The sequence below is a fragment of the Schistocerca nitens genome, chromosome 2 (genome assembly GCF_023898315.1).
Source record: "Schistocerca nitens isolate TAMUIC-IGC-003100 chromosome 2, iqSchNite1.1, whole genome shotgun sequence".
In the NCBI taxonomy this organism is placed as follows: domain Eukaryota; kingdom Metazoa; phylum Arthropoda; class Insecta; order Orthoptera; family Acrididae; genus Schistocerca; species Schistocerca nitens.
The window spans coordinates 818,252,727-818,275,321 of NC_064615.1; the positions used below are offsets into that span (position 1 = coordinate 818,252,727).

At 39.1% G+C, this 22,595-nt stretch overlaps 1 protein-coding gene across 2 annotated transcripts in view; it reads left to right on the plus strand.

Annotated features, from left to right (window-relative positions):
- The window catches only part of LOC126234653 (lysophospholipid acyltransferase 6), a 151,304-nt gene that overhangs the window by 98,245 nt on the left and 30,464 nt on the right, over positions 1 to 22,595 (plus strand). The window contains exons 2-5 of one of the 2 annotated variants that reach the window (XM_049943385.1): positions 11,113 to 11,258; positions 16,005 to 16,082; positions 20,618 to 20,709; positions 21,061 to 21,172. In XM_049943385.1, the coding sequence (XP_049799342.1) occupies positions 11,113 to 11,258; positions 16,005 to 16,082; positions 20,618 to 20,709; positions 21,061 to 21,172 (428 nt within the window). The remainder of the gene's footprint in view (positions 1 to 11,112; positions 11,259 to 16,004; positions 16,083 to 20,617; positions 20,710 to 21,060; positions 21,173 to 22,595) is intronic. The other variant, XM_049943386.1, reaches the window with a different exon arrangement.

Genomic DNA, 22,595 nt, shown 5'->3' on the forward strand with positions numbered 1-22,595 from the left:
TACCACCTCCACTGAGACGTATCAGTACGTGACTCTAACACAATGGTGCTCAACCTTATTACGCTTGAGCTCTACTGAGTCAAAAATTCATAAAGACTTAAGCACAAAGTAACACCGTAGCCAAAATTAACTATTTTATTTACACAAAATACATAAAGGGTTTTATTTACACAAAATACATAAAGGGTACTTTTCTGTCCATCAAAAGTTGTCAGCCTGATACTCAATTTATGTATGTGAAAAAAATTAAAAATACACATAGATGTTGAAAAAAGTTTAATGAGATTCTTAGCTTTGTATATCATTGGAAAGTTTATTACAATCTGGAGAATGGTTCTGACAAATTAAACTCGGAGGTTCGAGTCCTCCCTCGGGCATAAGTGTGTGCGTTGTCCTTATCGTGAGTTACTATACGTTAGTTAAGTAGTGTGTAAGCCAAGGGACCGACGACCTCACCTGTTTGGTACCACAGGAACTTACCACAAATTTCCGAAATTTCCAACCATATACAGTCGTGAAAGAGAATGAAGCGTCAGTTTTATTTCTGCACATAGATTTCACTATGTTCATCGTTGAAAAAGCTGCATCACGTAGAAAAGTTGCTGCAAAGAACGGCAAAATATACGATGCCGCTTTTACAACGTTAGGGTAGGTTTTTACACCCATAAAGTCCATAACGTATCTTCATTGTCTTCTGACTTTATGGAAATTTCATTTTGAAATCGTGTCATTTTCTCCATCGTGCACATCGGTGTTTTATGGAAGTTCGAAAACACGAGGCTTGTATTGACTGTTAGGGGCGGAGCTTGTTCTCCCCGTACCGTATCGAGCAGGAAACCTTGAGCACTTTCTGCTTTCACCGCAAACCCCCCCTCCGCTGCAACGCGCGCTGTTACAGTTCGCAAGTAGTAAGCAAGCCCACCTTTCGGGAAAGACTTGCTTGGCGCGAACGTTAATATGTAAAATATAGATAGAGACGAAGGACGCGGAGACGGTATTGTCAGATTTACGGCCTGCAAATACCACGCCAAATACTCGTTGTCAACAAACTGGTATTTTATAAAAACAGCTCACTCAAACAGATATAGGATAAGTATTTTCAAAGATCGACTCATAAAGGAATGACGATCAACCGCTCGACCGCGATCGACGAGTTGAACAGCCATGCTCTAATAGATCGAGATTTGTTGCTGCAGTTAACCTTCGACCGTACGTCCCTTTTCATGGAGAAATTAGTGTGGTAAAGTGAGAGCTTAAAACTGAAGGGTGAACGGGTGTGGCACGTTCGTGAGCGTGACGCGTGTGCTATCCGGCGCCAGTGCCAACAAACAGCCACAGAGACACCAAGCGTTGTTCTATTTGTTGTGAGGCGCGGACGGCTGGCCCGAGCGCTCGCAGGCGGCGTGGCCTTGGACAGCCGACACGTTCGGCGGGGGCGGCCGTCGGCCAAGACTGCGCGGCGTGACTCCGTCCGTACTGCCAACTCCTGCCGCCTGTTGCAGCGCCCACTGACATCTGTTGCTCGTTCCATACTTTTGCTGGCTGCTGAATACACAACAAATCCACGAGCGTCGAATTTCGTGACGTTGCTGCCCTTTCTGCGGCTTCGCATCTGCATCTGTACTCTGCACTTTTATCGTCTGATACATCGAACCGGTACTTTACAATCTATAATAATGAGCGTATGGCATTGGAGACCCCTCGCGGGGCGGTTCGGCCGCCGCTCCACAAGTTCTTTAACGCCACTACGGCGACTTGCGAGTGAATAAGGATAAAATGATAATGAAAGACACACAACACCCTCTCATATCGAGGCAGAGAAAATCCCTGACCCCGCTGGGAATCGAACCCGGGGCCCCGTGTGCGGGAAGCGAGAGCGCTACCGCAAGACCACGAGCCGCGGACTTTCAGTCTATGATATATTGAGATTCCTCCAGTCCCATCCTCAGAGGCAGCTTGAAAATATTGATGCTTTATATGTGCCTGTGCAAGCTGTAGTTATGATTCTATTACATTTACTATAGTTTCGCTGCTTTTATGTTTACAATCGCGACGGAAACTGTTTGCAAGGAGGCTCGAGGTATTTTTTTTATCCATTTACATTTCGTTTTGCTTGTAGTTGTAAGGATTCCTGTGTGGGAAGTTTGTGGAATAAAGCTGGATACCAGTAAGTGAGGTTAACACGAATTTATTGCGACATCTACAGTTACATGCAGCGTGACTATTAGTGAACTACATGAAATAAAATCGTCATAACTTATGAACGGTTTGCGTTAGGACGTTGAAACTGCACAGTTGGCAGCGGGGCATAATGGGACTTCGTATGCGCTTTACGGTTCGGTTTGGCGACGAATCCCACTTTCAGTCGGTTGGTTTCTTCAGTAAGCAAAATTGACGCATTTGGTGGGGGCAGTGTGCGATTTGCAGGGGGGGATGGGGGGGATTTACCCCTCTCTGCATCAGACCATCCCCTCCTCTGGTTTTAGTTTATGCATCCCAACCTGGGATGTTTATTTCCCACGCACTGGAGTAAATCTTTACATATAATTTAAATTTGTGGAGCCGAACACTGAAAGTTTTTAATAAGTCTTAGTATTAATACTATTAACCCTCTACTGCCCACCGTGACTCTGAAGTCACGTCAAATTTTATCGTTCTATTTCGCATTAGGATCGTTATTTGTTTCTTGACCAGTGTGACTTGAGTGTTACAATATGGCTGCTTTATACACAAACAATGTAACTGCCCACTGTGACCTCAGAGTCACAGAACTATTTTTAAAAAATAATTTTTTTCAAAAACAAAAATTCACCTGATATGTGTTAAATACATTATTCTCTAACATTCTGTGCATATAAATATTTTTTTCTACAGGAAATAATAATTTGGGCAATAGAGGGTTAATATGTTTCAGTTTTCTATCATCAGAATAAGTACAACTTTTCACAAATGTGCCTGTACTTTTTGAACTCCCCTCGTATATCTGTACCCGTATGTATATGATTTTGCAAATAAGCTTTACCTACAATGTACTTTTAAGGATATAACAAGGGATGGCTTTTCTGATAGTGCATCGCGTCAGTAGTGAGTTTCGGCATTAACAACTATTTATAAATAGCTGTTTAACCATGCGTAACGCTACGGTCCAAGCTAGTAATATATACTATAATTCTACTAACGCCCTAAGACATCATCCCCCCTCCCCCCCCCCCCCACGGGTAAAAGCACGAATCGCACCCTGGGTGGGGGACTGAGAATTCGCATTTCGCAATCGAGAAGTCTCTTCACCCTCAACGGCTGACTGTGTGATGTGCAATGTCTAGTCACGGTAACTACCGAACGGTACTTGACGATTTTGGAAGATAATTTCATCCCCATTATCCAGAGTGACACTGATTTCGACAAGATATGGTTCGTGCTGGACGGAGCTCAACCCCATCTAAGCAGGAGAGAGTTTGATGTCCTGGAGGAGCACTTTGGGGACTGCATTCTGGATCTGGAGTACCCAGAGGCCACTGGCATGGGCCTCGATTGGCCGCCATATTCTCCGGATCTGAACACATGCGACTCCTTTTTGTGGGGCTATATTAAAGACAAGGTGTACAGAAATAACCCCAAACCTACTGCTGAGCCGGCCGGAGTGGCCGTGCTGTTCTTGGCGCTACAGTTTGGAACCGCGAGATCGCTATGGTCGCAGGTTCGAATCCTGCCTCGGGCATGGATGTGTGTGATGTCCTTAGGTTAGTTAGGTTTAATTAGTTCTAAGTTCTAGGCGACTGATGACCCCAGAAGTTATGTCGCTTAGTGCTCAGAGCCATTTGAACCTACTGCTGAGCTGAAAACACCCACTGAGGAGGTCATCGACAGCATCGATGTTCCGACAAATAAGCGGGTCATGCAGAATTTCGCGATTCGTCTGCGCCACACCATCGCCAATGATGGCAGGCGTATCTAATATGTCGTAACCTAAATCCGAATATCTGACGTTGACATGTTGAATAAAGTGTGTGCACGCCGTAGTTTGTAACAAATGGTTCAAATGGCTCTGAGCACTATGGAACTTAACATCTGGGGTCATCAGTCCCCTAGAACTAAGAACTACTTAAACCTAACTAACCTAAGGACATCACACAGATCCATGCCCGAGGCAGGATTCGAACCTGCGACCGTAGCGGTCGCGCGGTTCGAGACTGTAGCGCCTAGAACCGCTCGAACACTCCGGCCGGCTTCACTGCTTACAAAACATCGACATACTATAATAGCTTGAAGATTTTGCTGTCGAGCCTAATTTCGTTTTATAGTCTAGCGCAGAGAGTTAGTCCTTTTTAGTTCTTTTATTGAATAGACACATTTACGTTCAAGAAAATATTTTGTTTAAAATGCGTCCCCGGTTCGTATGGCTTCGGGTATGTCCGGACTGAAGGAAAGTTGGCAGTATGAGCTACGAGCAGCGGTAAGACTTGCGGATTTAAAAAGAACTAAACAAAGAAAAAACGTGTCACAAACCGACGGAAGTAGCGCTTCTTTTGGTAAATGTGGGAACTAACGCGGAAGAAAGGTGGGTATGGTGACGGACTGATTGGTAGCGTAGCCCGAGAGCTAGATTGGGGTGGAAAGTTGCTTTTTGGTCGCTCACTCGCAGTAGTCCTATTTGAAATGATCGTTTCAAAAACTTTGCGGGTCAATTTCAGGAAATCCCGTTTTCCAAAGTGGTGGTTAGGCATGAAGCTAAGAAAAAGACTTAAATTTCACGGAACATTCTGTTTTATACGACAGCAGTCTGCAAAACTATATTTCATTATACTGCCTCGTATTTTCATACCCTTAACATCATGATGTTCCGTATACAACCGCAGCTTTCTCACTCGTTCCGCCATCTACTGCAATCTGTCAACACCTATTGTTACCAACTTCTGTCCAGTATTTCAAGTATTTTTCTGAAAGTGTATTTACGATGCACTTTATGGACATTTTTATGATTTATCTTAGCATACGCACTTCTTAGCCAAATTTCAGTGCATTACAAAATATGTATATTACGAAGACCACCTCTGAAAACAGTGGTAAGGGATACTCGATAAGAAACATGATTCATGATGTCCTTTATTCATATTAGTTAATAACTTCACGATAAAACGAGAAATGGCAGCTCTGTCTCAAATTTCAGATTCTCACTAATGGCAATTTTGGTCAGGACGTGTGCATGTAAACAGTGGTATTAAGTGCACAAAAAAAAAAAAAAAAAAAACACATGGGTGCTAAGTAGTAGTATAATAACATGTGCAGTGTTCGCCCTATAAAAATGCCTTTTCAGGAACGTGCTGTACAAATCTGATGATTATGTGGATGCATTAACTACGCATTGCATAAAGATCCTGAATATGTTCCTGAATGCAAATGCCCTTCAAAATTTGTTGCGAATAAGGTAAATGTAAAGACTCCTTTAAGCAAGAAAACAGTATTGTGTCCTTCACCATTGTTTACATGACAGTATTATGAGAGACGTCAAGAGCCAACCTTGACATTGTGCTAAATAATAGATTAATTTTTACGTTGTCATACATCATTATGACATGTCAGAGACAGCAAAGGACCTGGAAGAGCAGCTGAACGGAATGGACAGTGTCTTGAAAGGAGGATATAAGATGAATATCAACAAAAGCAAAACAAGGATAATGGAATGTAGTCGAATTAAATCGGGTGATGCTGTGGGGATTACATTAGGAAATGAGATGCTGCGCGATTTTCGAAAAAGTTTGAAATACAAAATAGGGGTCGCTTTGATTTTTGCGCGTGGTGCATATTACATAATATGTTGCTGCATATGAAACTTAACAAACATATCTAATTTTTCCTTAGACCTGTCTGTATCTGTCACCAAGCTCGACAAAATCAATCTGATTTACCACACTCATTTGCGACTGCACCGCGCCAGCGATAAAACCAGAGTGAAATATCCATAACACTCCTCATATTTCAAAAACAGTTTGAGGTATCGAAACGAAATTTCAGCAAATGATAGAAAGCGAAGAAGAGAGTATTTTACCGTGTGGTAATTATGCAAAATTTCGTTATCCGCTATGTTGTTCCACTAACGACAGACTCAAGGACGCAAAAGCTTCATATATGTCGATGACCTTGCTCTTGCTGCCCAGGGCAATCGGTTTGAAGATGTAGATATAATGTTTACACACGGTCTACAACAGCTTGGTACTTTCTATGAAAAGAATCAGCTCGCACCCAGTCCTAAGAAAACGCAAGTGTGTTCATTCTATCTGAAAAATAAACAAGCTGACAGGATACTTGAAATATTCTGGAATGGATTTGCACTAGAATATTGTACCTACCCCACACAACATTGTGCGAATGCGGTGAATTTCAGACAACCCGGCACCTCTTCAAATGTAACTCACGCCCAACCGGCTGTAACAAGAAGGATTTAACGTCTGCCACACCCAATGCTATCAAAGTTACCCAATTCTGGGTGAATACTTTTTTTTTTTACCGAGAATATCCTTTTCATAAGCTATTGACTTGCATTTCTCGCTTAATAAACGTCATAAAACTGTTTCAGAATTCTCTTGCAATTGCGGCTGCACAAAATGTTAGGTGACACTGTGTAAACTCCGCTGCGTTTTGGCAAAAGAAGCAAATTTTAACATGGCAGCAAGAGAAATATGGAGGTTTCGCCCAAAATTCACCATTCTCGACGCTTCTCTGAAAGTTACAAATCGTTGACAAGCCAAGTGAAAATAAATCGCTGCATTTGCAGCGGACTTCTTTTTAGACACTAATTACAGCAGAGATGTCCGTCTCCTTAGCGTAGAGATAGCGTTACCCCCTACCACGCAGCGGGCCCGGGTTCGATTCCCGGCAAGTCACCGATGTGGCGTCACCTAAAAAGACTAGCAATACGGCGACCGAACTCCTCCGAAAGGGGCCTCCCGGCCAACAATTCCATGCGATCATTTCATTTCATTGGAGCAGAGGTGGTAGTAGATGTTTTGGAACGATCACCATGCAAATGCGGGTGTGGATGGCCTTTACTTAATATTTACAAAAAATGTGAGCGTAGGCTTTAGTTTAGAATGACGCTCCCCACCCTCCACTCCCCCGCCAGCGCCCATCGCGTCCTCTATAGTGCCTGCTCGTAACCCTCACCACTGCCACACTCCCTTTGCGTGCCCCGCCGACTGCGCATATACTGACCTACGTATTCTGCGCGGCCTGTGACCATTGAATGACATTAACAATTGTGTTATTGTTGCGGTCTGAAGTCCCAAGACTGGTTTGTAACAGCTCTCGAAACTAGTGTATCCTGTGCAAGCCACTTCACTTCACTTCTACTACAAGCTACATCAATTTGAATCTGCTTCCCGTAGTCAACCTTATAAATTTCACCCCCCCCCCCCCCCCTACACGAACTACTTCCTTCATTCCCAGAGTGGCGATTTATTGATGCCTCAGGATGTGTCCTATCAACTGATCCGTCCTCTTTGTAAAATTCTTCCCAGCCATAAACAAATCGAAATTTATGAATCAAAGCCTTGTGAAATAACTTGCCAATGATCAAGTACACGGGAGAAATCTAACAATTCTTTCTTCTTGTTGTTAAGTTGGGTAATGCACATAGGTACACGAAGATGAACTGTCAGATGGACAGTTTACTATCTCATTTGCCATCCAACATGCCTTCAACATATTTCTAAAAAATGGAAACTTAACAATTCGCATTTACCATTTCCAGCTAATTATATATAGTTCATCTTGATGTACTTAACTGTCTGCCATAACCCAACTCAACAATTAGAAGTAAAAATTTCTAGATTTCTCTTAGTCATTCCCAACTTATTTTACACTGAAAACCCAAAGAAACTGGTACACCTGCCTAATATCGTCTAGGGACCCTGCGAACACGCAAAAGTGCTGCTACACTACGTGGCATGAACTCGACTAATGTCTGAAGTAGTGCTGGAGGGAATTTATACTATGAATCCTGGAGGGCTGTTCATAAATACGTAAGAGTGTGAGGGGGTGGAGAGCTCTTCTGAACAGCACGTTGCAAGGCATCCCAGATATGCTCAATAATGTTCATATCTGGGGAGTCTAGAGGCCAGCAGAAGTGTTTAAAGTCAGAAGAGTGCTTCTGAAGCCGCTCCGTAGCAACTCTGGACATATGGGGTGTCGCATTGTCCTGCTGGAATTGCCCAAGTCCTTCGGAATGCCAAATGGACATGAATGGATGCAGGTGATCAGACAGGATGCTTATGTACATGTCACCTGTCAGTCTTATCAGGTGTCCCATATCACTCTAACTGCACAGGCACCACACCATTACAAAGCCTCCACCAGCTTAACAGTCCCCTGTTGACATGCAGGGTCCATGGATACATGTTGTTGTCTCCATACCCGTACACATCCATCTGCTCGATACAATTTGAAATGAGACTCATTTGACCAAGCAATATGTTTCCAGTCCTCAACAGTCCAATGCTGATGTTGATGGGCCCAGGCGAGGTGTAAAACTGTGTGTCGTGCAGTCATCAAGAGTACCCGAGTCGGTGTTCGAATCCGAAATTTTTTTTTTTGTTATGGTTTTAGGGCGCAAAACTGCTACGGTCATTAGCGCCCGGACGCTGACACTTGTTGAGGGCCCAGCATTGAAATCTGCAGCAGTTTACGGAAGGATTGCACTTCTGTCATGTTGAGCAATTCTCTTCACTTTCATTGGTCCAGTTCCTGCAGGATCTTTTTCCGGCTGCAGCAGTGTCAGAGATTTGATGTTTTACTAGATTCCTATTATTCGCATTACACTCGTGAAATGGTCGTACAGGAAAATCCCCACTTCATCACTACCTAGGAGATGCGGTGTCCCTTTGCTGACTATAACACTATGTTCAAACTCACTTAAATCTTGATGACATGCCATTGTAGCAGCACTAACCAATGTAACAACTGCACCAAACACTTGTCTTATGTAAGTGTTGCCGACCACAGTGCCATGTTTTGCCTGTTTACATATCTCTGTATTTGAATACACATGCCTATACCAGTTTCTTTGGTGCTTCAGTGTACATTATCTGCTCTCTTGAATCAGTTCAACATAATGAAAGGCTGTTAAGCCATTGTACTTCATAATGATCAGTGACACCAAAAAGTATGACCTGTTGTCAGTGAAGAGCCATTTTACTGAATTATTCTTAACAAATGAGTTAAAGATTTCATTGTTCTTGTGTATTTAATATTCTCTTGACACTTTAAATAATCTTAAGGATGAGATTCATTGCTGTTACATGGAAACATGCCTAATTTATCTGACACAACTTAAAAGTAAAAGGTGGATCTTTACGCATTCTTATTGTCTCCAGTCATGGAAGAAATCTGCCTTCAGTATCTAATATACATAATTTACCAAAACGATTTTGCCTGACTTGGAGGGAGGGCTTCCTGAGGGTATCTTGAAGAACAAATCTGAGTAGGAACCTATGCCTTGAAATGTCATGCAAGAACATTGTAGAGCATTAAAATTGTGGGAATGGGACTCTTTTGGGACCATATGTTCATTTGTTTGTTGACTTACTGCCACGCCTCCCCCTTATCGCTCCCAGGGAAAGGACAAAATATAATGTAGTCAGGTGTTTTTATTTTAAGGAAATGATGTAATAGTCAGTATTATATAGGCTTTTAACTGGGATACGGAACTTCTTTATGGCTACTTACAAGTCGTCATTTGTCTTCCAAACTATTAAAAATACTCCATAGTTCCAAGTCTAGTCGCTTCCCACCTTCCCTCAACACCTACAAAGAATCATAATGGTGCCCTTGCATCTCACAGCAGTGCTGTGTCTACAAGTCTAAATTTGCTGCGAAAGGTATGGCCTAGCAGCTGGCATTAGTCCGTATATTCTGATGCTCTACAGCCACTTTGGATAATATTTTCAGAGATGGCTTCCTATTCTCGTTCTGTTCCTCAAGACACTAACTACAATGTCTTAAAGTTTGTGAGTGTTGTATTCTTACATCCTGTATAGTATACAGTACCTAATAAGCAAATTCCTTTCTTGCTACCTTTCCTTGTCATTTACCACTAATTTGTGTGGTGAAATGTGCAGTGCTCAAATGTGCTTACTGTGTTATAATAGATTTAGCAGGATTTTGAGGAAGAACCATACTGACAGTTTCAGCATTCTCTTTTTTATTATTTCATGTACATCTGCATACAGATCTATTGATAACACTTAGTAGTATTGCCTTTAATATATAGCCATGATCAGATGTAAAGAAAACTAAATGAACTAAAAACGTATTACAACATAGAAGAAGAAGGAAAAGAAGAAGAAGAAGAAGAAGAAGACTGAAAGTATGATACCATTATTACAATATAAGAAGCATGTGCATCTGCGTTATGAGGCATATTGTGCTGCTATAAGTGGTATGACACTTTAGTATCCTCCTCATATGTTATTTACATTTCTAGTTTTGGTTCCCATTTACAGAATTGGTGGTGGCTGCAGATGACCACCAGAACTGCTAATTGCAACAGTGAAACAGTGATTATCATCCAGCAAATAAAAGAATAAAAATCATTATTTTTAGTTAGTTTGTTGGTTAAGTTTCATGTTTCATGGATCATTTGTATGATTAATCATACTGATTTGGAAAGAGATGTTTTACATTCTCATTAACCTAACAAAAGTGTCTTCCCAAGATGAAGATTGTCATTTTTCATTAAATTGATGTATCACTTTCTGTCATAAAGATAAAATTAGAGAGAATGCGCACATTGCATAGGTGGAACTGAAGTACAGTTTAACTTTTTGTAGATTCATTCATTTTGTAAAATGGAAGTTTTTCATAAGCTACGTGTACCGTTCATAACAGAAAGCTGTATGTAGTAGCAATCCATCATAGCATGTTTTTTACTAGATGCAGATAAAAAAAATGATATGTGGACTATGTATTAATCTGGGCCACGAAACAGAAACTCAGAGGCCCTGAACAAATAATGTTGCTCTAGTTAGACATGTTGCCTTTTTCTGTCATAATATGTACTCACAAAAACTTCTTGAATGTTGAGTAACTGTGGTATTAACAGTAATTTGTAATTTTTAGGTTAATTTTCTGGTCAGCCAGTTCCTTGCTCTGGCATTGGCACCACTATTTAGAAGTGTTTTCCATCCATCAAGCACCAGCCCAGCAACCCGCCATGCATTTGGATTGTTCTTGGGGCTTGCATTTGGGTACTTCTGTTTTGGCAAGTAAGTTCTGTGTTGCAGCATCAATGAGAAGCACTAGTAGCTTGTGAGATTCTCTTTTGCATTTACATTTCTAATACCAATATGCACTGCAGCATATAACTGAATATTTATTCCATCCTATGCCCTCAACGCATCCTGGATTATAAATGAATTTAAATGAAAATATTTTATTTGAATTTTTTTCTGTTCATCTTCAGTTTTGTGATAAAAAAAGAAGAAAGAACCAAAAATACTCTGTCTGTAGAAACTAGTGGGCAACTATCAAACTAAAACCCCCCCCACACACTCTATCGCTTTGTCGCTTTATAGCCAGAGAGTGGAGGAAGGTGGTATGGTGTGAGGTGAATTTGCATTTCTTCCATATCAAACGACAGTAAAGGTATTAAAATTCATTTTTGAACAATAATAATATGGAGGAGGAAGAGTAGTTGAGATGAGGATCAGGTCCAGTCCTGGGAAGAAATTAACTGCAAAAACTAAACATGGTACGATTAAAAGGAGACTTTTCCATAGAATTTCAGTTCCATTGATTGCAGCATTTGAAGTTTGTAGCTGGCACATTCATTGATTTGCTATGACACCTGATGAAAGTTACTTACATTTACCCCACACTTTCTTCATCTTAATTCCTTTGACAGTGAACAAGAAAACTCTATTTTTTGGCTATGAACCCTCTTCAAAGCTCAGTCAAATAGTATGATAGATCAGGAGTTGCATCCAGATCTTTGCCTTTTGCAAGAAACATTCTACCAGCTGATCCACCCAAGCATGCCCCCCCTCCCCCACCCTATCCTAATTCAGAGTTTCAGTCCACCAACTGGTTTCTCCTCTACTTTCCCAAACCATACTTTATAGTACAACTTACTGAGTAAAGAAAGGTACTTTCAGGGTGAAGCTTTCAGTGGGGCATAATACATTAGACTAACTCAGATGACCAAATTAGTTGTTTCCTGTGAAGTGCAAAGACTGATATTAGAATCTTCATACAGAATATTGTCTTGATCTGTGATAAAAGTTAATTTCACCATGCTCTTTGTTGCAACTTCATTTTACATATTTATTTCAATGTTTTCTGTACCTCTTCAAAAGAGGTATATATACTATTTCCATTTCAAGACCCTTTTGTCACAAAGCTGAGGTACTTGGATACATTTCGAAAGTGGCTAATGACACAGCTGAATGCAGGTGTTGACTACATCAGCCCAACTGTCTGGCAATCTGTCACATAAATGTGCAGTGCTATCTCAATTTCAGTTTGACACAATTCCGCATAGTAAAACTTGAAAGCTTAATATTTCTCTCCTGTTAAGTGTTCGAAGGTTTCATGAACTTACAACTAATCCTGTATAGGAAAAACACTTCAAAAGTTTTGAAAAGGGAATGCAAAATCATACTTTACAAAATATTCACCTTCACATATTCACTAATTATTTTACTTTAGCTTATGTGGTCCAGTACATTGACTCTTATTATAAAGCCTCCATTATTTGCATTCTTGGAAAGGTCATTCAGATTTCTTTTGTCTGTGACAAGAGAAAAATCACTTGGTACCATGGATTATAGAGTAAACTCAAAAAAGTATGAACTTATCAAAAATATTAATGTCTTAGTTATGTAAGTGTAACTTAAAATTCCATTCACAGGCTCTATCAGGTCCCCCAGTACCTTCTGACTGCCATGTTATCCTCAGCCATTGGCATCATTGGACATGGTATGGAGGATTGTAGGGTCAGCATCTGATCCCTTGGCCATTATCACTTTTCGTGACATTGAGACACTAATACTCAGCCAAATAGCTCCTCATTTTGCATCATGAGACTTAAGTGCACCCTGTTTCAGTGTTCCCACCAAGGAAAAATCCGTACCAGTTCCAGGAATTGAACATGGGTCCTCCGCAAGGTGGTCAGCTGCAGTGACAACTCAGCTAAGGAGGCTGGCAGTGTCAGAGTTATAATTTGAGAAAATGTGTTCCATAATACAGTAACATACTACACAGCATTAGTCTTTGGACCTTCATATATTCACTAAGTGTTCATCAGCTTATGTAGTCCAGTGCATCATCTCTTATTGTAAAGCCTCCACTATATGCATTCATGGAAAGGTAATTCTCATTTCTTTTGTTTGTAACAAAAGCCATTTTCAGTTTTTCTAACCTGGAGCCACTACTACTAGGTCAGAATTCCAATTTCCTGGAAATAGTTTGGAATAACATATTCCAACATCTTAATCAGTGGTTACAACCCTGCCTTACACTTGTCTGATTGTGACAGTGTGTTCACTTGCACTGGAGAAAGTACACATCATTATTGGTATACACTCCTGACATTCTTCACTCTACTGTAATGCTGAATGCTATCTTTAACACATGAAATTCATAGTGCTTTGCCACCATTTTCTGGATTAGACACTGAGGCATCCATGGGCTATGAACCTTTCTAACTTGATGACTCTCTTGCAACATGTTAGTCTTTGTGTAGATTGATGCTGACTTTTAACTCATCTTATCTTGTGATGATCTGTTCATTTCTATAAATCTGTTACACACAACATCCACTGTAACATGTTTACATAATTTAATTTTTATCTACCCCTACAATTTGCCTCTTTGAGACCCCTTCCAGTAGCAAGTTAGCTGTTCTTGGATGCTGTACCAAATGTTTCACTAACCAGTCCCGCATGCAGATGTCTCACTAACCAGTCCCATTTGTTGGTACTGTTGTTCCAACCATTTTATTTGCTGCTGATTTCTAATAATTTTTCAGTTTGTAATTTGTCAGTATAAAATACCTTACTGCTAGATGCTGTAACTGATTTTCACATTCTTTTATTTCTGAATTCATTGAATCAGTGAAATACCATGGTCTTGAATGGAAAAGAATCCCTTAATATCAAATACAGATATTCAAGCCACCTATTTGTTCTTCTGACAAATTTTAAATCCTAAACATTCATCCTGGTGGAATAATCCTGTTTCTGTTATTGCTTCTAACAGCCATGCATTTTTGGAACATGTAACAGTATATTAGAATCACACTGCACTGTCATTCGTCTTTGCCACTGTGGCTCAGAACTCGGGCATCATGTTTTTAAGAGGAAACTTTACATTTACTATGGACTGAGAAAAACACAATCATTTGGTGAGTTGCTAAACCAACTTTTACAGAGACTTTGTACCATAGCAAAAAGATAAAGAGGGATTTTGAGTTTAAAATCCTAGCACACTGCCCAGAGACATAATGTCAAACCTTCCATTAATAGTTAAACAATAATATGCATAACATAACTCAAACAAAAATTCTTATTTTTTTCTTTTTTGTGCAGAAAAGGATATTCCAAACCCATTAAATTACCATAACTGCTCTCCCTTGCAGCTCTATTATTGACTTTCTTTACATCATTCATACTTGTGTGTGTGTGTGTGTGTGTGTGTGTGTGTGTGTGTGTGTGTGTGTTTGTTTTTGAGTGTTACATATTTTTTATGTGCATCAAAAGGAAAATTCACTAGAGAAAACTATGTAATTGCCATTACTTAACTTTCACAGTGTGAATTTCTTCATACTGTTAATAGATCCACATAAAAGTGCAATCAACTGCCCTGTATTCTTGAAATTTCAGTTCATTCCACAGGAAGGAAAAAGGGATAGATTGGGGAACAATAGAAAGAAGGGGCAGGTCACTGAGACCCCTGGATGAGAGGGACCGATCTGTTGTGAGGACATAGGGAGACAAAGATCAATTTCAACATCTTTAATGTACAGTCTTCCATATTTAATTCAAAGTAACATTTTTTTAGCTGAAGTGCACTTACCTTGCCAGTGGCTCTAGTGTTGCATGCTGAAGTTGGCATTTAGTTGCTGCTGATCTTTGCCAACGACCAACTGGGTGATAGCATATGGTAACCAATGGAAATTGTTGAATCTAATGATGTCTTTTGGCAGAAGAAAAAAATTGATTACATGTGTACATATTACATGTGTACATATCGAGAGCACCAGAATAACTTTTACTGATCTGCTCATTACAAATTTTAAGGTTGATTACTGATTTTCGTACTTACTTGATGAGTGGAAAAAACTAAATGTACTGGCAGAATGAAATGTAGTGTAGCCCAAGGCCTACATAACATTAGTGTGATAGTTTGCTTTTGAGTTGGCAAAGCCAACTAACCTCAACATGAAAATACATTTGCTGCTATAGACTGATGTCTAGTGTAGCCCAAGATACACGTTCATCACTGCACCCTAGCCTACATGTATGTCTTATTTCCAGTTTTACCAAAAATTACAGCAATGTAATTAAAGTCTAACCAAAAGGAACAATGTACTGTGAACTATATCAACAAACTGTAGAAAATTGTGAACAATCATTCTAATTTGCTACTAACAACTGACTCTCAATTCGTTGTACTCAGTTCCCATAGTCCAGCACACGAGTTGTTACCAGCATCAGCATGCAAAGCAACAGTAGACAACATCACGAGTGCACTTTCCCTTTTTTGTAGTTAGTTTCCATAGGTGATGATTTTTGGTCCAAAATCTTATGAAGTAGGCCTAATCTCTGATACTATGTGACAGTGCTAGCCTATTTGCCTAAACATTTATTATTTTTGCTGTTAACTTAAATGGGTACCATCTGTGTGTGTGTGTGTGTGTGTGTGTGTGTGTGTGTGTGTGTGTGTGTGTGTGTGCCCACCACTTGATTGATAGCCTTGTATCACATTCATTGGTCATTATTTTTCCTTCACAGGCATGCACTACACATTGCAGGTTTACCTGCACTTTGCTACATTGTCATGCGGACACAGGATCCCCATATTATGCAAAGGTGAGAATTATTTATGTAACAAGTATAACTTCCATTATGTTAACAATTCTATTACCATTACTTTACAATGAGAAAAAAGGAAACTGTTGAAGACCATTTGGGATCTCCTTGAAAAAGAATTACAGTGATACAATGCAGGAAAAGACAGATTGCTACTTTCTGTAAAGATGAAATGTAACAATGATATAATGTAGGTAAAGATAGATTGCTACTTTCTGTAAGGAGGACACATCACACACACACACACACACACACCACACACACACAGACCACACAAACACACACCACACACAAACACACACCACACACACACCACACACCACACACACACCACACACCACACACACACACACACACACACACACACGGGCACCTCATGCACACATGACTGTCAACTCCAGCATCTCAGGCCAGAATGCAAAATCATGTGGGAAGCAAGTAACAACCTGGAGGGGGGTGGAGAAGGGGAAAGGATAGTAGTGTACAGGTGGGGAGAGAGACGAACACTGTCTGGTGAATGTGCAGGGACCTGACTGGCAACAGGTGTGGCATCAGGAGGTTGTGGGGCAGGGAGGTGGGGAAAAAGGGAGCAATAAAGGAGAGGAGCGGGTTAAGATGGGCAGATGCATTGTCAGAGGGCTGCAAATAAATAGGGTGGGAGATGAGAATGGGGAGGACGTTATAGGATGGAGGGGATGTAAACTATTGGGTGGTGGAGCTGGGGACAGTATGTTGTCATAGGTTGAGGGCTGGACAACTCCATTGCTGAGTAACTCCCCCGACACAAAGCTCTTCATTTCACAGGCTGTGGCGTCTGGATCACCGGGGAAGTGTGTTAGGACCCTTGCTGTTCATGTTGTATATTAATGACCTAGCAGACAATATTAATCTGTAATAAAGGGCTATCTGAAAAAACTCCATAAATATCCAGCAATATACATTTTAAAAAGTACTGGAATCTAAAATTGTGCAGAAAAACAGTACCGTATGACCGAAATATCAGTTAGTCACAACTGGAATCAGTCGGCTTATACAAATACCTGGGTATATCAATTTGCAGTGGTATGAAATGGAATGATGACATAGGCTCAGTTGCAAGTAAATAAAATGGCAAAATTGCTGTTAATTGGTTGAATACTGGAAAAATGCAGTCAGTTTATAAAAGAGTGTGCTCACAATTCCCTTGTGCAACCAATCTTAAGAAACTGATAAAGTGTGGGGACCTATACCAATTGAGACTAACAGGGGGTGTTGAACATATAAAAGAAGGGCAACAGAGAGAGTAATGAGGCTTGTTTAGCTCTTGCGGGAGCATCACAGAAATTTTGAAAGAACCTGTATTGGCTGTCTCTTGGAGGTAGACACCAATTACGCAGCAAAAGCCAATAGACAAAGTTTTAAGAAACAATACTAAGTGCAGAATCTAGGAATATACTTGAGATCTCTGTGTGTCACTTCTGTAGACTGCAAAAACAAAATTAGACTAATTACAGCATGCAGTGAGGCATTTAAATAGTCATTATTCCTGCACTGCATGTGTGATTGGAATAGGAGGAAACCCCAATGCTTAGTAGTTACAGTGCTAAGTAGTTACTACAGGTATTCCATGGTGATTTATGGAGTTTGTATGTACATTAGGATGTTATGTGCAGTGCAGAATTGGTGATAAACAGCACCTGTTAATTTATCAAGACAATGTATGACCGTATGAATCTGTCACCCACATTTTCTGTCCACACGATACAAAAGTGAACCTGGTGCCTCATGTCTACTAACAGTGTAATATTGGTTGTTCTACTGAGTTACTGATTCCATTTTACAACTCCAATGAACACGAAAAAGCACACCATTAATCACTCATGATGAAGAAACCTGACAGACCACCTTGCTTCCATTGTTGCTTGAGGATTTGCATCTGTTCACATGTAGTTAATGTGGTATTTGTTTATGAGTATTCCATTCCATGTGAATCCTTTAATTTCAGTGTTTACAATTTTTTATCCTCAATGGAATAAATAATCTTTTTCTGATGCTACCAAATCTGAAAATGGTATTTACAGATTGGCTGATGAAAGTGTTAAGTCTGACGATGGTACAACTGCATTTCAGACCTTGTGAGTTTTTCTCAGTTTTCAAATTGGATTTTGTCATTTCAGTATATTAAAACCTGCATTATGAAGGTACTACATGTTTCTTCTGCATCCTTCCACCAATTTTAAGTTTCCTCGTAAAGATATTTTAATGTAAAATTAAAAGTACACTTACTGTGAATGTTTACAATGACACTTTTGTGTGCAAGTGTTAACCAGTATCACTGAGCTTTCCTCTCAAGTGATACTAAAGAAAATGATTCATCTCATAAAAAATAGTGTAATCACAATATAATAGAGAATAAGAAATTACTGAGTATTAACGTCACAACAGTATACTCTCCCCCCCCCCCCCCCCCCCCCCCCCCCGTTGCTCTCTGTCATTGTTAAAAACGTAACTGAGATTTCTTAAACCATCACTAAAATAACGTTATTCTCCTGCTGAAGTACATGTCTTCTGATCTGTCCAGGGAAGTATCAAAACTTGGATACTGAATAATTGACAAATACAAATCCTGTTACTTCTCACCCATGAGATCTGTATATACACGCTTGAGAAGACCACGTAAAATGAAACTTCCTGGCAGATTAAAACTGTGTGCCAGACTGAGGCTCAAACTCAGGACCTTGGTCTTTTGTGGGCAAGTGGTCTACCAACTGAGCTACCCAAGCATGACTCATGACACATCCTTACAACTTTACTTCTGCAGGTACCTCATCTACCTTCCATCCCAAGTTCGAGTCTCAGTCTGGCACACAGTTTTAATCTGCCAGGAAGTTTCATATCAGCGCACATTCCACTGTAGAGTGAAAATTTCATTCTGGGACCATATAAAATGCTTGCAACTACCCATCAGATGTGAAGTTAGTTTAGTACAATAAGGAAAATAGCATGGCCGTGATAAACAGTACCCACCATATGAAGGAGCTTCTGTGCAGTGGAGACAAACTTGGCATAAAAAGGTGTTTATTGCCATAGTTACATTTCAGTACTTGTACTTATGTTCATCAGAGGACAGCACAGAAAATCTGAATTCCCATTATGTAATTTGATTAGTGCAATGTTATTTGGTTTGATTCAAAATAGGACTAATAGTAAATTCAGGGTTTCATTTAGATTTTGTATGCTCCTAGATCAGTTGTGTAAGCTTGGATGAGATATAATTTCAGTTAAAAAGTTATAATTTTGAATTTGAAATGATTAATTTAGTCGTGTGAAGCCACAATAATGAGTAGAGATTTGATACATAATTGTGTGCTGCTGACAAATGTGTAGAGCTAATCGTTGGCATCTGAGTGTGTAATCTTTTATTCGATTTTATGTTTATTTATTTATTTATTTATTTATTTATATCCCATAAATCCAATACTGCGAGGCATTCGCATGGATGTAGGACATGTCAGAATTATTACAAATAATACAAAAGGAATACATAAAAGTAACTCTTGCAAGAGGATATCTGGTATGAGACAAAATACACATTAATAGGTACAGAAAAAATTACATTAAAAATATGGTAGATCTTAATAGCTAAATGAAAGACACAGTAATGTTAACAGTGATTGTGAGTATCATAATGCACAATAAAACATCAAATTAGTAGATGAAAAAATCAATTACAGTTAACTCTACTGAAATATTCTTCTACCGAATAGAGGGAATTATCTAATAAATATTGTTTGAGTTGTTGTTTAAATTTGAGAAGCTCGTGGATAAGTAATTTCAGTGATGGTGGGAGAGGATTGAACACCTTGCAGCTCATGTAATGGGGCTCCTTTTTGTACAGTAGCAAGGTTTTTTGATTCATAATGGAGGTCCATCTTCCTCCTGGTATTATGGGTATGGTATGAATCATTGGTTTTGTATGATTGTCCATTTTTACCAATGAAACATAACAGGGAGTAGATATATTTGCATGCAGTTGTCAGTATCCCTAATTTTCTGAAAAGGTTCCTACAAGAATGTCTAGGCTGGACTCCGCTCATTATCCTGATAACTCCCTTTTGGGCAATGAATATTTTTTTGGATAGTGGCTGATTACCGCAGAAAACTATGCCATACAGCAATAATGCATGGAAATAACTAAAATAAGCAGTTTTTATGGTGTCTCGGTCACATACAGTGGAAATAATACGAACAGGAAATGTTGCTGAGCTGAGTTTTTTGTGGAGGTGCAAAATATGTTCAGACCATTTTAGACTGTTGCCAATGTGTACACCCAGAAACTTGGTTGACTCAATTTGTAGTAACTCACTACCATTCAATGTAATACTTAATTGATCCTCAACTTTTTTCCTTACTTGGAGATGCACAAACTGTGTCTTATTAACATTTAGTGTGTAAGAAATGATAATAGTGTAACCAGAATATTGGAGAATTTTTCATATTCTGCAGTGTATCATTTCGTAAGTCACAATTCACCATCCTTTTGCTTTTCTTTGTAGGATGGTGCTTGCAGTTGCCCTGATCTACCTGTCTTGCATACACCTCCACCGCCAGGTCTACGACTATGGATCATACACATTAGACATAACAGGTACAATACATACATAAATTACATTTTATCAGATGAAGTATGGAAATGTTTTAATGAGTGTACTTAGATTTTTAACATAACAAACAGAAGTGAGCAGAATGTTATTATTGATGTTATGAACAAAAGATGATCCATGTGTCAAATGCAATGGTATTAAAGTTGAATTAAGAATATTGACTTTGTTTATAGCAGAGATGATTAATGGTAGAAATAACTGAAATGTGTTACAGAAACCTTACTAAAATACAGGAGTAGAAATTAATTACCAAATTTACGGCAGTATTTTTGTCTTCTGTTCTCATGGAAGAATTGTTATCATGTTGATTGCAACATCAAATAATTTTTGTTTAGGTCCACTTATGGTAATAACTCAGAAGGTTACAAGCTTAGCCTTCAGCCTCCATGATGGGTTAACAAGGAAAGATGAAGAGCTGACTCCGAACCAGAAATACCATGTTGTGAGGTAATATTCAGAAACCACAGCTATGGAAATGGGGAAAAACAGAATATTTTATTTGGAAAAGTATTATAGTTAATTGTTAAAAATATAACTTTTAACCATCCTAAGATAATTATTAGCTAAATATACCAAAATCTTTGTTGACTGTTAAACTGTTGTGCCTACTGTTGGATATGATGCATCTCTCCAGTCAATCATTCATAAAATCTTGAAAAATATCGGATAGCAGACTAATATTCTGTGTAGCTAAAATAAGTAATGAAATAAACATTAACTTGTTATGTTTGTAAATAATTCATACGCATATCTGTATGATCATAGTATCGTCATTTAACAAATCCTCAATTTTCTTTTTCTATTACCCATTGAGTTTAGAAATTTTGAAAGAATGTTATCAATCCCTTATGTCTTATATGATCATAAGTCTTCAAAAGCTATATTAAACTCTGATCTAATATTCTATCCCCTGTGCCCTCAACATTGACTTCCATTTCTTCTTTTGTCACGTTATCAGACTAGTCCTTCCTATCGTAGAGGCCTTAGTGTACTCTTTGTACCTGTCTGCCTTCTCCTCTGCATTTAATATTCAAATTCCCATTGCACTCTTAATGTTGCCAACTCTGCTTTTAATATCACAGAAGACTGTTTTGACTTTTCTATGTGCTGAATTGGTACTTCTGACCATTTCGTTTTTGCTTTCTTCACATTTTTTTCTGCAACCATTTTGCTTTGGCTACCATGCAGTTCCTATTTTCCTAAGTGATCTATATTGCTGTATTCCTGCCATTCCCTAAACATTTTTTGTTCTTCTTTCTTTGGTTGATCAGTTGCAGTATATCTTCTGTTACCTAAGGTTTCTTCACAGTTACTGCTCTTGTACCATATTTGTCAGCCTAACTTCTGTGATGACCCTTTTTAGTGCTGAATAGATGAGGTGACTTTCCTGCAACATATAATAAGAGGTGTGGTCCCTGAGACTCCTGTGCTTAAAACGAGATTTAAGACTTCATTTATTTTAATTTTTTAATTTAACTGGTATAACATTTATTTTCACAATTATTTAAATGTTGTTTAAATAGCCATTGCTCATGATATGGCACTAAATAAAGCCTGCAGTATTTTAGTTTTTATCACACAATCTCACATACTTCCATGTGTTTGTTTTAAACGGTACACATAAACTAACTGTTAGAGAACCAAAGTTGAAATTCTGAAAAATTATAGTATCTCTGCAGCAAGTAAATTTTCATATAAATTTTCAGAGTTTAAACTTTCACATAAAAATTGCACTAGATTAGTAGTAAAAAAAAGTCTGCAAAACTGACATTCAATGCTGGGATCTACAGTTTTCTTTGCTACAACTCAGAAAAAATTTGATTTCAACTAGCACTTAAAGTATTTTATTTGAGCAACAGAAAGGTCCCCA